This window comes from Pan paniscus, chromosome 16 (genome assembly GCF_029289425.2).
Source record: "Pan paniscus chromosome 16, NHGRI_mPanPan1-v2.0_pri, whole genome shotgun sequence".
NCBI lineage: Eukaryota > Metazoa > Chordata > Mammalia > Primates > Hominidae > Pan > Pan paniscus.
This window is the reverse complement of record NC_073265.2, coordinates 75273644-75286785: the sequence shown is the minus strand read 5'-3', so window position 1 is coordinate 75286785 and position 13142 is coordinate 75273644. Positions and strand designations below refer to the sequence as shown.

The 13142-nt window shown below is 41.3% G+C and overlaps 1 protein-coding gene across 14 annotated transcripts in view; it reads right to left on the bottom strand.

The window, feature by feature from the left end:
* AKAP13 (A-kinase anchoring protein 13) overlaps positions 1–13142 on the bottom strand; it is a 361925-nt gene that overhangs the window by 5865 nt on the left and 342918 nt on the right. For 13 of the 14 annotated variants that reach the window (XM_055098908.2, XM_055098909.2, XM_034939362.3 and 10 more), the window contains 6 exons: positions 12443–12637; positions 8018–8176; positions 7531–7601; positions 7027–7071; positions 3195–3245; positions 1965–2414 (listed from right to left, as the gene is read on the bottom strand). In XM_055098908.2, the coding sequence (XP_054954883.2) occupies positions 1965–2414; positions 3195–3245; positions 7027–7071; positions 7531–7601; positions 8018–8176; positions 12443–12637 (971 nt within the window). The remainder of the gene's footprint in view (positions 1–1964; positions 2415–3194; positions 3246–7026; positions 7072–7530; positions 7602–8017; positions 8177–12442; positions 12638–13142) is intronic. The other variant, XM_055098910.2, reaches the window with a different exon arrangement.

Here is a 13142-nt window from a genome sequence, read left to right as displayed (position 1 = left end):
ATATTCAAGAGAAGGGTTTTCACTTGGAGGCTGTCAGCGTCCGTGATGCCAACTCAATAAATCCTGGCTGAATTCAACTGGGTGTGCTGGCTGGGTACTTACCCACCTCTGCGAACTCTACAGAGCTCACGTCTGTGGACTGCATAGAGCTTGAAGGTTTCATTAGCTGCCCTCCCCCAAGTAGTATCTATAAACATGTTAAAAATATCGCCTTTAATGCTGTTAATACTTTTACTAAATACACAAACGCCGGCGTTATAAAAAACCAATAGTACCTTTGATGGGGCGACTTAGAAAAGAATTCCCATTCCCTGAAGAAACAAGGAGAGCTGCTTAAGATTGCTCTACACAGGGATGCAGATAATTATTTTAAGGCAAAGAGATTATAGAAGCCTGTTCCGGTTAGAGGATAAGTGGAAAAGCCGAGCTTACACCAAGAATCCTAGTCACAGGTTAAACCAGAGATAAAGAGGATCATCTACTCTGGGTTCTCTTAGCTGCCTGGGAACCCTCCTTTGTCAAAGCACCGATTTTATTGGGATGGGGGTGGAATCCCTCCTTATGTCATAAAAAGCAACACATGGCATTTGCTGCTCCCCCCCCCCAATATATTTGGCAACATCTGCAGAAAGCTACAACTGCCCCCTACCCTGGAAGCTGTCAGTATAATTTTCTTTCGTGGTCCAAGATCAATCAATCAAACAAACGGCAACATGGTATGCATTTCAAAACACAGGCAGATCTGTGTACACCCAGGCTCTCCATCTGCCACAAGCATCCATGTTTCGAAATAACCAAGGAATATCACTGAAATAAGCTCAGGAGTGAGTGTGCTGAATAACCAAAAGCCTTCCAATATAAGCAGCAGCTATAGAGAAAGAAAGGTTTTTCATCAGCAGTAGAGAGGCAAATCAGGAACTATGCAGAGTGCAGCTGTCTCAGCATCCCCAAGCAAGAATATCATCCATCCACAAGAGGAGTGGCGGCCTCCCCTAGTTGCTGGGATGGGCGTTTCCCTCTGCAACTGCCTCCCACCGATCCTGCCACATGGGTTCTTCCAGCAACTCTGGCCTGAGAGCCATTTCCTGCTGTCTCAGGACCACAGGCACCACATGTTCTGGAGGCTCTTTTATTCTTGGTGTGCTTCCCCATTAAGCTACAAGTTCCTTCAGGTTGGGGCCATGCCTGATTTCTGATGTGGCACAGAGCAGTGGCGTTGCTCCTAAAATCCTGGATGGCTGACTGCCATTTTCTCAGACACACTGAGACTCCTCTAGCTGAGGGAAGTGCCAACTCCAAATATCCATTACTGCCCTGGCCAAAATGCCCCAGCACTTCCATTCTCTTTTTCAGCCTCTTAGAGATGCAAAAAGCAGAAAAAGACTTTCTGCCTCTGCCTCTCTTTCAGGGTAAAACAAAGATTCTTTTTGTTTTTCTGTGTGTGTTTTTTTGAGACGGAGTTGCTCAGGCTGGAGTGCAGTGGCGAGATCTCGGCTCACTGCAATCCCCACCTCCCCGGTTCAAGCGATTCTCATGCCTCAGACTCCCAAGCAGCTGGAATTATAGGCGCCTGCCACCACACCCAGCTAATTTCTGTATTTTTAGTAGAGACGCCGTTTCGCCATGTTGACCAGGCTGGTCTCAAACTCCTGGCCTCAAGAGATCCACCTGCCTCGGCCTCCCAAGGTGCTGGGATTATAGGTGTGAGCCATTGTGTCCAGCTACAAAGATTCTTAAAAACTTTTTTTTTTTTTTTTTTTTTAGGAGAGACAGAGTCTCCCTCTGTTGCCCAGGCTGGTCAAGCTACCCTCTCACCTCAGCCTCCTAAAGTGCTGGGATCACAGGCATGAGCATCTGGCCAAAAACAGGCTCTATATTTCTGCTCACTTTCTTACCTTGCTTAATACACAGGGGGTCTTAATTAATATCATCATTAGGTTGCTCTCGGCAGGGAGTCCCATTACCTGACACAGGTCCCGTTCTGTCTGCCGCTGGCTGAGCCGCTCTGCGTCCCGGCGCAGCTGCTCCTGTTCCCTCTCAAGCTGTTTCTGGGCAGCACGCAGTCGCTCCAGGTCATACTGGTATGTGCCCTTCTTCTGCTGGAGCTCCTCCCGCTCCTTTTCCAGGTCCTGCTGCCCCTGCTGCACCTCCTCCTCGCGCTGGGCCAGGAGGGCCTCCCGCTCCCGCAGCTCCCTCTCACGAGCTTCCCACTCACGCTCGCGCCTGCGCTTCTCCTCGAGGTACTGGGCCTGCTGCTTCTGCAGGTTGGCCAGGTCCTGGCGCTGCTTCTCCAGGCTGCGCTGCTTCTCCTGCTCAATGAGGGAGCTCGGGCGGGACAAGCTGCGAGTGAGCGCCCTCTCGCTCAGCACCAGTTTCTGGTCCTCAATGTAGCTGTCCTGCTGCAGCACCACACCCTGAGGAGGCACACAGAGGAGAGCCCTGCAACTCTGGCCAGGACGACAGCGAACTTCTGGATCCCTCCTGACCCCACAGCAGGGGGCACCAGGCACTATGATGGACTAGAACTCTCCCCTCATTTTTCAAGCCCGTCTAATAAAAATGCTCCAGGATAATTGCAGGTGTTTATCATACAAGAACCTCAAAGGTGCAGGAACTCACGGGTTTTTGTCAATCTGGTCGCATGCTGTTTGCAGTCACTGGTATTACCTGGGGTTGGGGTGTGTGTGTGTCTGTGTGGGTGGGTTGTGTGTGTGTGTGTGTGTGTGTCTGTGTGTGTGTGTGTTGGAAGTGGGAGAAAGTAGGAATGAGACAGGTTAGATCTTCAAGAAAGGAAGTGAGCAGAATTTGAGGATGTTCCTGGGAAGTCCGAAACAGAAGCTGTATTAGGAAGGCCACTCTATTCAAATACCACAGAGATACGGAATATAGAAACTTATAATCATACTTAAGGCTTTCTAAAGTGAAGCAATCTCCCAAATGCATGTTAGCATGCTATGTGATTTGTAGCATGGTTATCAAGCCATGCCTACGGCACACCAGCTCTTCACTAATTCTAGTCCTGGAAGGTCGATGCATTCTGTAACTTTCTCACCACGAGAGCCAGTCCTCCCTAGACTGAGGGCCCCATTTATCCATTAAACATCCTGCAAACCTCAAAGATCCAAGTCAACAACAGCCCCAAGCTGCTGTTCTCTAGACAAATAAACGCAGGGATGGAAGATGAAGGCACGCACCTGCAGAGCGCTGAGGAGCTCGTAGAGATGAACAACGCTCTGGACAACCTGCTGCCAAAGGAACAAAATGGAAACATTGGTTTCAGGGCTTTATGAATCTCAGAATCCATCACACTAATGTTTACCTGATAAGATGGCTCCTTTAAGATACAACTAAATGCTTATATCTTTATGAAATATTTTCAAATTGAAAGCACCAAAGAAACTGAGCACCAGCAGCCAAGAAAAACAAACGAAGACCACAGTGACCTATGTATAGGAGGAACATCAGCACAAGTTAAAATGTAACAGAAAGCTTCCATTACTTAAAATGACTAGAATAAAAACAGCATACATATCAACGCAACAGAACAGAAATTCCAGAAACTTCCCATAACAATTTAGCATGTAAGTAGCATTTCAAATCAATGGAAAGAATATTCAATTAATTGTTCTGAGAAAATTGGCTAAATTTCTGAAAAAAATTGAGTTGAGATCTTAGCTCACACACAAAAAAAGGTTCAAATATCTGAAAATGTTAAAGGCAAAAAACAAACCATATTTATGTCCAGCCAGGGCAAGACAGTGAGATCCTATTTCAAAAAGAAAAAAAAAGAGCTGGAAGGAACTAGAACTGTTTTCTAATCTTGAAACAGGGAAGGCTTTGCAAACACAGAAGTAATGGAAGAAACCAGACGATTTTTTTCAAAAATTTCTATGTAAAAATGTAAAATTAAAATTAAAAGGCAAAGAACAAACTAATAGAAATTCAAATGGAAAAATCTTTCATTTAAAAAAGGCTCTCATAGAACATTATGACAAAAAAAATACCCTAGTAGGAAAATAGGCCAGGAACACAAACCAGCAATTTACATTAGAAATATAAATGGCCAATAGCATAACATATTAAAAATGACTCAACCTTATTTGAAATCAAATAAATGCAAAATAAAATAAATGACCCAAACTTATCAAACGAACAAAAACTTAATAAGAATGATAATACTCAATGTTGGTAAAAGATGAAAATGAGCATTTGTATGTCTAATGGGTAGTACCAAGCACTGCAAAACCTCCCTTCAAAAGCATTTTGGCATACTCGGGAAATAATCAGAGAGCTGTGAAAAAAACAATGTATGTACAAAGATTTTCTTGGCTCACTGCTTTAAAAGCAAAACGTAGAAAAACGGTTAACTATCACAAAGACTAAGTAAATTATGGTACACAATAAGATGAAGCTGTGCAACAGCATGCTTTGTAAAAACATGCCTTGGGGAAATGTTTTTAATGCATATTAAGAGGAAAAAAAGCAAGATATGAAGCTCTACGAAGTATTGATATGAATTATGTAAAACTATTTTTGTACTATTCACACATACACAACTCGGATGTGTTATGTAGAAGGCTGGAAATATAAACACCAAACATTTAACGGTAGCTATTTTTCAGTGGTGGGATTATGTTTATTATCAAGTAACTTATGTTACTTATCTACCATGAACATGTATTCCTTTTATAATACATTTAAAAACAAAACACAAAAATCTTAATTACCAGGCTTAGCTCTTCTGAGAAAATTTTTTACCCCTTATTCTTTTTTTTTTTGGGATGGATACGGAGTTTCACTCTTGTCCAGGCTGGAGTGCAGTGGTGCGATCTTGGCCCACTGCAACCTCCACCTCCTGGGTTCAAGCAATTCTCCTGCCTCAGCCTCCTGAGTAGCTGGGATTACAGGCGTCCACCACCATGCCTGGCTAATATTTTTAGTAGAGACAGGGTTTCACCATGTTAGCCAGGCTGGTCTTGAACTCCTGACCTCAAGTGATCCACCCACCTCGGCCTCCCAAAGTGTTGAGATTACAGGCGTGAGCCACCGAGCCTGGCCCCTCTTATTTTATTCTTAATAAACAGAAGTAACAGAAGAACCTGCCGACTCTAGCTAAGCATTTATAGTGTCTAATCCATACTGGAATGTCTGAAAAACAAACAGGTCTTGTACTATTTCTTACCCTGATTCTTGTAACTAAATATAGAGGGAAAAGTCGCCATAAAGAAAAATCAAGGCCAGGAGCAGTGACTCACGCCTGTAACCCCAGCACTTTGGGAGGCTGAGGTGGGCAGATCACCTGAGGTCAGGAGTTCGAGACCAGCCTGGGCAACATGGTGAAACCCCATTTCTACTAAAATACAAAAAATTAGCCAGGTATGGTAGTGCGGGCCTGTAGTCCCAGCTACTCTGGAGGCCGAGGCAGGAGAAATGCTTGAACCTGGGACGCGGAAGCTGCTGTGAGCTAATTTTCAAGCAGCAGATCCAGAGAGCAAGTAGCTTCCATAAGCTCAGGTTTGTCATTTAAAGATAAGCACACTGAAGGATTCCTTCAGGACTCCACTGTATTTAGACTTTTGTGGCAACAAATATAAAACAATATCCTTCTGTATTTTAGGGGGAAAAAGGAAAGATTCCCCTTAAAATTTCAAAATAAAGTTCCTTGGAGACTTTTAACTTAACGTTAAAAGCAAGGACAAGAAAAAGAAGAAACACAATCAACATCCTTGAGAACTATACTCTAAAAAGCAATTATCATGTATCGGCTTCTATTCTGCTTACAAAGTCAGATACTCAGAATTAATTTTAGAGATGGCAGTAATCTGAAGATTATGTCACAACAAGGAGTCCGGGGGGTGGGATGGGGGATGGGCATCCTTCCAGAAGGACACCAAGACTGCTTCACAGATGAAACACATATTAAGTCTAAAGCAATACTCAAAGAAGAAGATATGGCTGGGCGCGGTGGCTCATGCCTGTAATCCCAGCACTTTTGGAGGCCCAGGTGGGCAGATTGCCTGAGGTCAGGAGTTCAAGATCAGCCCGGACAACATGATGAAAACTCGTCTCTACTAAAAATACAAAAAATTAGTCAGATGTAGTGGCATATGCCTATAATCCAGCTACTCGGGAGGCCAAGGCAGGGGAATCGCTTGAATCCAGGAGATGGAGGTTGCAGTGAGCTGAGATCACACCACTGTACTCCAGCCTGGACAACAGAGCAAGATCCATCTCAAAAAAAAAAAAAAAAAAAAAAAAAAAAAGATGATGATATAACTTGAGTACTTGAAGGATAAGAAATTACTCTGTCAAATTACCCACAAGTAAAATGCCCATGTTCCAGACCTGTGGCTCTTAGTATCAGGCTTGTGATAAGAGAAAAGGCTGCTATGAATTCTACTCAGTGTGCTTAGACCAAAGGAAACCACCACAGGGATTTCACAGGCCCTATTTAGAGAAAGCTCATTAAAAGCAAGAAGCGCTGGATAAGGTGGCTTATGTCTGTCATCCCAGCACCTTGGGAGGCTAAGGCAGGTGGACTGCCTGTGTCCAGGAGTTTGTGACCAGCTGGACAACATGGCAAAGCCCTGTCTCTACAAAAAATACAAAAGTTAGCCGGGCATGGTGGCAGGCATGCCTGTAGTCCCAGCTACTCTGGAGGATTGCCTGAGCCCGGGAGGTAGAGGTTGCAGCGAGCTGGGTGATAGAGTGAGACCCCATCTCAAAAAAAACAAAAAAAAAAACAGCAAGAGGCTTCCTTAAGGACAGAGAATCAAAGAAACGAATCAAAGGCCATCTTAGCAGGCAATTCTCTAACTGGCAAAATTCCAAGATGGTGCCCCTAGGACCAAAGACAGGGGAAAGGCCAAGGAAACTGACAACTGTATTGTTTACACATACAGATGATAGCCAGCAGTTAGCCTCTTCGTAACAGCAAAAAGAAAAAAAAAAAAGGAAAAAACAATATTCCTAACTTGACAATGACAACAAACACATATTTTCTTAAGTAGTTCATAATGTCCTTACCTCACTGTTTCTTTTAAGCATAAATACCAGGTTAGCATTTCCACCCTATAAAACAAAAAACATACATATAAAAAAATGAAGATCTTGATGCAAAAATGACATTCAGTGTGTTTCTGTGTTAGGCTGTAGCTTTCCATTTTCTACCACAGCCTCTCACTAAGGTAGTGAAGGTTTAAGAGGTTGAACTATTTATCACTGATACCTTGTAAGGAGGTCAGGTCAGTTTGGAGCACCTGAAACAAACCTAATGAAACTGGTCCTGCCAGGACCATGGTAGAGTTATGAATGTAAACACACTGCCCTAAGCCAGTGAGGCCAAACAGCCAATAATGTGGAGCTCTTAACTGTACTATTTGTTTTAAAAATGTGATTTTCCCTGAAAATAATTTTATTAAAAGCAGCAATTCAGGCATCGAAAACAACATCAAAGTGAAATAATTTCAAAGGTTATGAATTCAGAGGAAAGTGCCAAGGAGGTTCATGGTGTATTTTAAAGAGAAATACCTTTTTTAGGCCACTATCTGATTCCGTTCTCCTAAGATCTTGGCCATCATCTCCCTCTTCCTTCTCGCCTCCTAAACAAAAAATAGGGTTTTTTTTTTTTTTTTAAAAAGTTGTGAAACAGATTAGCCAAGGAAAGAAAATAATATAGGCATCTTGGGGATGTAGTATGTCTGAAACCTACTGATGCCCCCAAAAAGGGGGAGCTGCTTGGTGGCAGCTAAGTGATTATTAATAATTTTACGGATGCAGAAGAAATGGAAGCAGGAACATGTATTATTACTCTTTTAGCTGAGATCTTAGGAAAATCTTTTTTGTTACTCAAAATGAATTGAGTCTGACTGACAAGCTCTTGAGTGTCTTGAAATCTCACTAAGAAATTTGCTGATTGAATGGGAGCGGTGATGTAGCTACTAAAGTACAAGTCATTTTGAGTTGTGTGAGATAGTCAAGGATTGCCTATAAAAGCTCATGACTTCACATCATTTACCTTTTGAAGCATTCATCTGATGGCTGTCAAATCCTCCAAAGGTCTCTGCTCTCCGGGGCAGGGAAACGGGACCGACCACATCTTGCTCAATGGGGCTGCTGACAGTCGGCCCAAGTGTGCCTCCCAGATTTCCACTCACCAAACCCTGAAGGATCTCCACTGGAATAAAGGAAACATGCAAAGCTGACATCTTATCTTTCAATGAGGAGAAAACAAGTTCATAGTATATATGATACGTACAAAGAGCACGACTTGAAAGTTCCAAAGAGTGACTGGGTGAGTTCCTTTGCTCAGAGAAGGGTCTCAGCTCAGGGTATGTGTTTTAGTTGGATTCTACTAGAAATTTAGAGATGAGACCTTCCACTTTATATACAAGAGGCCTAGGAAATTTGAAAGTGTACAGGGAAGGCAGAGTAATTTACTAGAAGTGACATGGCTTCTGGAATCATATCCAAAGCAGACAGAAGATATTCCCTGGAAAGTAAGATGGATTGATTTGAGAACAGCAAGTAAAACAGTCAGGATTTCTGGCTTTGCCATTATGGAGTGAGTTCAAGGGGCTAGAGTAGTCTAAGAATTTGCATCTCAACTCTGGCCCACTAGGGTTCTTTTCTAGGGTATGGCTCATAGAAAGAAGAAAGTGGAGAAAATGGAATAAAAGTTAAACAGGAAAAAAATAAAGAGATAAAGAAAAAGAAGGGCCAGGTGGAATAAGGGAAGGAACCAATAGCAGGAAATCTGATAAGACAAGCCATATTAAAAAAGAAAAACTACACAAAAATGATAGACGAGTCCTATGGTGTGAGAAAAGCTATCTGAACCTGTAAACTTAAGACACTAATTTCACATAAAAATGAGCAATAGAAAATATTGAAGTCAAATCCCATATAAAGTTAAGAACAGGGAGTGATGGTGGGGAGAACACAGGGTCTAACTTCTCTACAGATAATAAAAGCACATCAGAAAGACATGTCCATAAAATAGGTGACCAAAACACATTAAGAAAATGACAAAAGACAGCTGGGTGCAGTGGCTCATGCCTGTAATCCCAGCACTTCGGGAGGCCGAGGCGGGCAGATCACCTGAGGTCAGGAGTTCAAGACCAATATGGAGAAACCCCGTCTCTACTAAAAATGCAAAAAATTAGCTGGGCATGGTGGTGCATGCCCATAAACCCAGCTACTCAGGAGGCTGAGGCTGAGCCAAGATCGCACCATTGCACTGCAGCCTGGGCAACAGGAGCAAAACTCTGTCTCAAAAAAAAAAAAAGAAAAGAAAGAAAAGAAAATGACAAAAGACATGAAAGAACTAACTTAGGTCAGAATTAGAAAACACAGAAATGAAATAGCAAAGCTACAAACAAAAGAAAAACAATCATTATAGAAATCAAAACTAAACTAGAATATAAGAGCAAATTAACCCAGCAGAAAATGGCTTAATAAAAAAGAAGGTGAAAGGAAGACCATTTAAACATTAAAAAGATGAAGAGATCAAAAGTATTAAAAGAAAGTGACAAACACTGAAGATAGACAAAGAAGGTCCAACATAAGGATAAATGGAGACCTTGAAGAAGACCAAAGCAAAGGGAACAGGGAAAATAGTACAAATTATAATTCAAAAATAACTTCCTGAAATCTGAAAAATTTGAAACCACATATGAAAACAGAACACTGTGAACCTGACAGCATCAACCTAGGGTAACAAATACCAAGGAATATTCTTGTAAAACTACTTGTACTTAGAAAAAAATCCTTTGGGCATCTAGGCAAAGAGCATGTTACTTACATGGGGAAAATCAAATTATTATCAGTCTCTGATGGCAATGCTTTATGCCAGAAAAAAAAATAAAACAACATACTTGAGAGTAATTAATAACTTGGGGAAGAAAATATGAACAAGCCAATAATTTTATATTCAGCAAAATAGGCTTTCAAGTATAAAGGGCATAAATTATTACCAGCATGAAAGAGCTCATGGACTATCACTCTCATGAACCTTTCCTGAGGCACATGCTAGAGAATCAGCTTCACATATCCACATGACAAGAGGGTGACTGACCTAAGAACTTCTGGTAAGCATGAAGTATGTTCACTTACAGAACAAAGACTATGGTCAAGGCTTACAAGGAGAGCATACGGCATGTAACAGTTATAAACTGACAGTGTAGACACAGCACAACTATTTTTTCAAAAACGGGAGAATGCGGACAGCAAGTAAAAGTCATATGTAGTGGTAGCAGCATTACTATTAGAATATATTATTATCAAAATAGTGTTAGTAATACTATTAGTATTACTAACAGTATTAGCAATAGTAATTAGTAAATTAGTATTAGTTAATAGTAATAGTAATACTATTAGTATTACTAACAGTATTAGCAATAGTAATTAGTAATACTATTAGTATTACTAACAGTTATGAGTAATAGGTTGGATAAAGCCAGAAAGTAAATATATAATATTCTAATTCTATGATGTATCCTTAAGAACAAGGATTTGCAATGTGAAAGAAAGGAAATAGAGATGTAATACTAAATAGGTTTAGTTAAAAAAACAAACACTGTAGTCCACAGTTTAAGAATATCAATGTGAATTCGAAAGTGTAAATATAAATTTTCATATACATTTTATGTTCAATAGGTATTTAAATTATATATGATGTAAAACATATATATAATGTTATATAATATATATATAATGTTATATATATGTTTTTCCCCAAGCTCTGTCCACTGAAAAGGCCCAACCTAGTAACAATCAACCTAGCAGCAATGACCACTCCCAGTACCCAGACTGTGGTCTGAAAATATAATTTCCCACTTAAAGAATCCAGAACTCTTGGAGAAATGGCTGATACCAGGACTGGGGCAGAAAACAATTAAGATGAGCCTGGAACAACTTACTATACCAGTAGCTCTAAAAGACTACTATGGTCACGTCCACAGGACTAGAAGCCAAAGAAAGAGGTGTTCAAAAAAGGAACATTCTGAGCTTTTAATAAGGTTAGGAATTGCAATGACTTGAAATCCATCAAACATGTTTTTTGTTTTTTTTTTTTTTTGAGATAGTCTCGCTCTGTTGCCCAATCTGGAGGGCAGTGGTACGATCTCAACTCACTGCAACCTCTGCTTCCTGGGTTCAAGCAATTCTCCTGCCTCAGCCTCCTGAGGAGCTGGGACTACAGCCGCATGTCACCACACCTGGCTAATTTTTGTATTTTTAGTAGGGATGGGGTTGCACCATGTGGGCCACGCTGGTCTTGAACTCCTGACCTCAGGTGATCCACTTGCCTCGGCCTCCCAAAATGCTGGGATTATAGAAATGAGCCACCGCGCCTGGCCCCATCAAACATGTTTCAATTCATGAGTCCATAATAAAAACTATGGGTCACTTTCAGAAGATGTTCATGGTCTTAAAAACTGGTAAATAAATGGAGGGGAAAAATAATCAAGAATTTATCCTTTTATCTTTTCTTATATGTCACAAAAAAAGAGACAACTAGATATTTATGCCTCCTCAATGAAAGAACACAACACTATAAGGGCACAATTTACCAAAGAGATCAAGTCTGAGTAATTAAGCCTCTGAATACAGCTGCAAATCTGAAGGAAACAGACAACAGGACTGTATGAATAAAATCCAAACTGTGGGAAACTCTCTAAGTCAAAAAGCTCAGATTGTTCAAAGATAAATTATATGGAAAAAAAAAGATGGTGGGGGGAACTGTAAATTAAGAATTTTAAGATGCATATCAAAAAACATAAGCAAATTAAACTATAATGTCTAGGAGTAGGCACTTAAGCCATAAAGACATATAAGTAAGTGATTAATGGCCGGGTGCAGTGGCTCACGCCTATAATATCAGCCCTTTGAGAGGCCAAGGTGGGTGGATAACTTGAGGTCAGGAGTTTGAGACCAGCTTGGCCAACATGGTGAAACCCTGTATCTGTGAAAAATACAAAAATTAGCTGGGTGTGGTGGTGCACATCTGTAGTCCCAAGCTACTTGGGTGGCTGAGACAAGAGAATCACTTGAACCCAGGAGGGGGAGGTTGCAGTGAGCCGAGGTTGCACCACTGCACTCCAGCCTGGGAAACAGAGCAGCAAGATCCTGCCAAAAAAAAAAAAAAAAAAAAAGCATAAGTGACTAATTAAAAAACAGTCAGAATAACTGCTCCTTTTGGAGGGAGGGAGGTGTGATGGGGACAGAGCATGTGGAGGAAGGGGCTTCAGGGCCCCTTTAAGTTCTTGATGTGAGTAGTGGTTAAAAGGATATTCACCTGATAATTTACTATAGTGAAATATTTGTTTTGGGTAATTTTCTGCATTTGTGCTTTAAAGTAAAAAAGTAAAAACTGGCAGGTAATATTAGTGTGTAAACCACTCTGGAGGTAGATGAAGAGGGGGCAATGCTGAATGTTAATTACCCTCATTTATTGCACTTTTCATTAAAGGTCCTCCTTTGAGAGCCTCTTCTGTGTTGGAGCGGAAGAGAACTCTAGGGCTATGTGTCGGGGAGCAATCCTCTGGGAGAGGGGTGCTGCACTCAGCCATGTCCCGGAAAATCATCTCCTTCTCTTCCAACAAGAGTAGGATTTTTTGGTCCTTCTGTTGAAGTTGTTCTGCAGGAAGGAGAAAATGATCTGTGATTTGATTGGTGTTTAGTAATTACGAGAATGACTAAGACACGAGCACCACCTTGTGGTAATTTATGGAAAGGGACAAGACAGGACACCCTCCCCACCCACACTGCCTTTTCTTTTTCATCAAGACAGCACTATTGTTTCTGTTCTGTGATTTCTATCTGGAAAACCATTCTGGATCTTTTTGGCAAACCATGGAAATTGTGACATAACAAGTCTGCACTTTGCTTCCACTCCCGTGTCCCCTGTTTACTTCTCAGCCCACTACTCTCTAGCTTCTGTCCACTGTGCAACTGCTTTCCCAGCTCAACTTCATGACTGAATCCAATGAGGTCTTTCAGGTTGTTTTTTCCAGCATTGATGATTACTTCTTCCTTTAAAACATGTTTCCTTCTTTAGCTTTTAGGACACCAGTTCTCTTCCTACCATTCTTTCTCAGGACACTTTACAGATCTGCCATCTGCAATGGAATCTCTTATCTGGG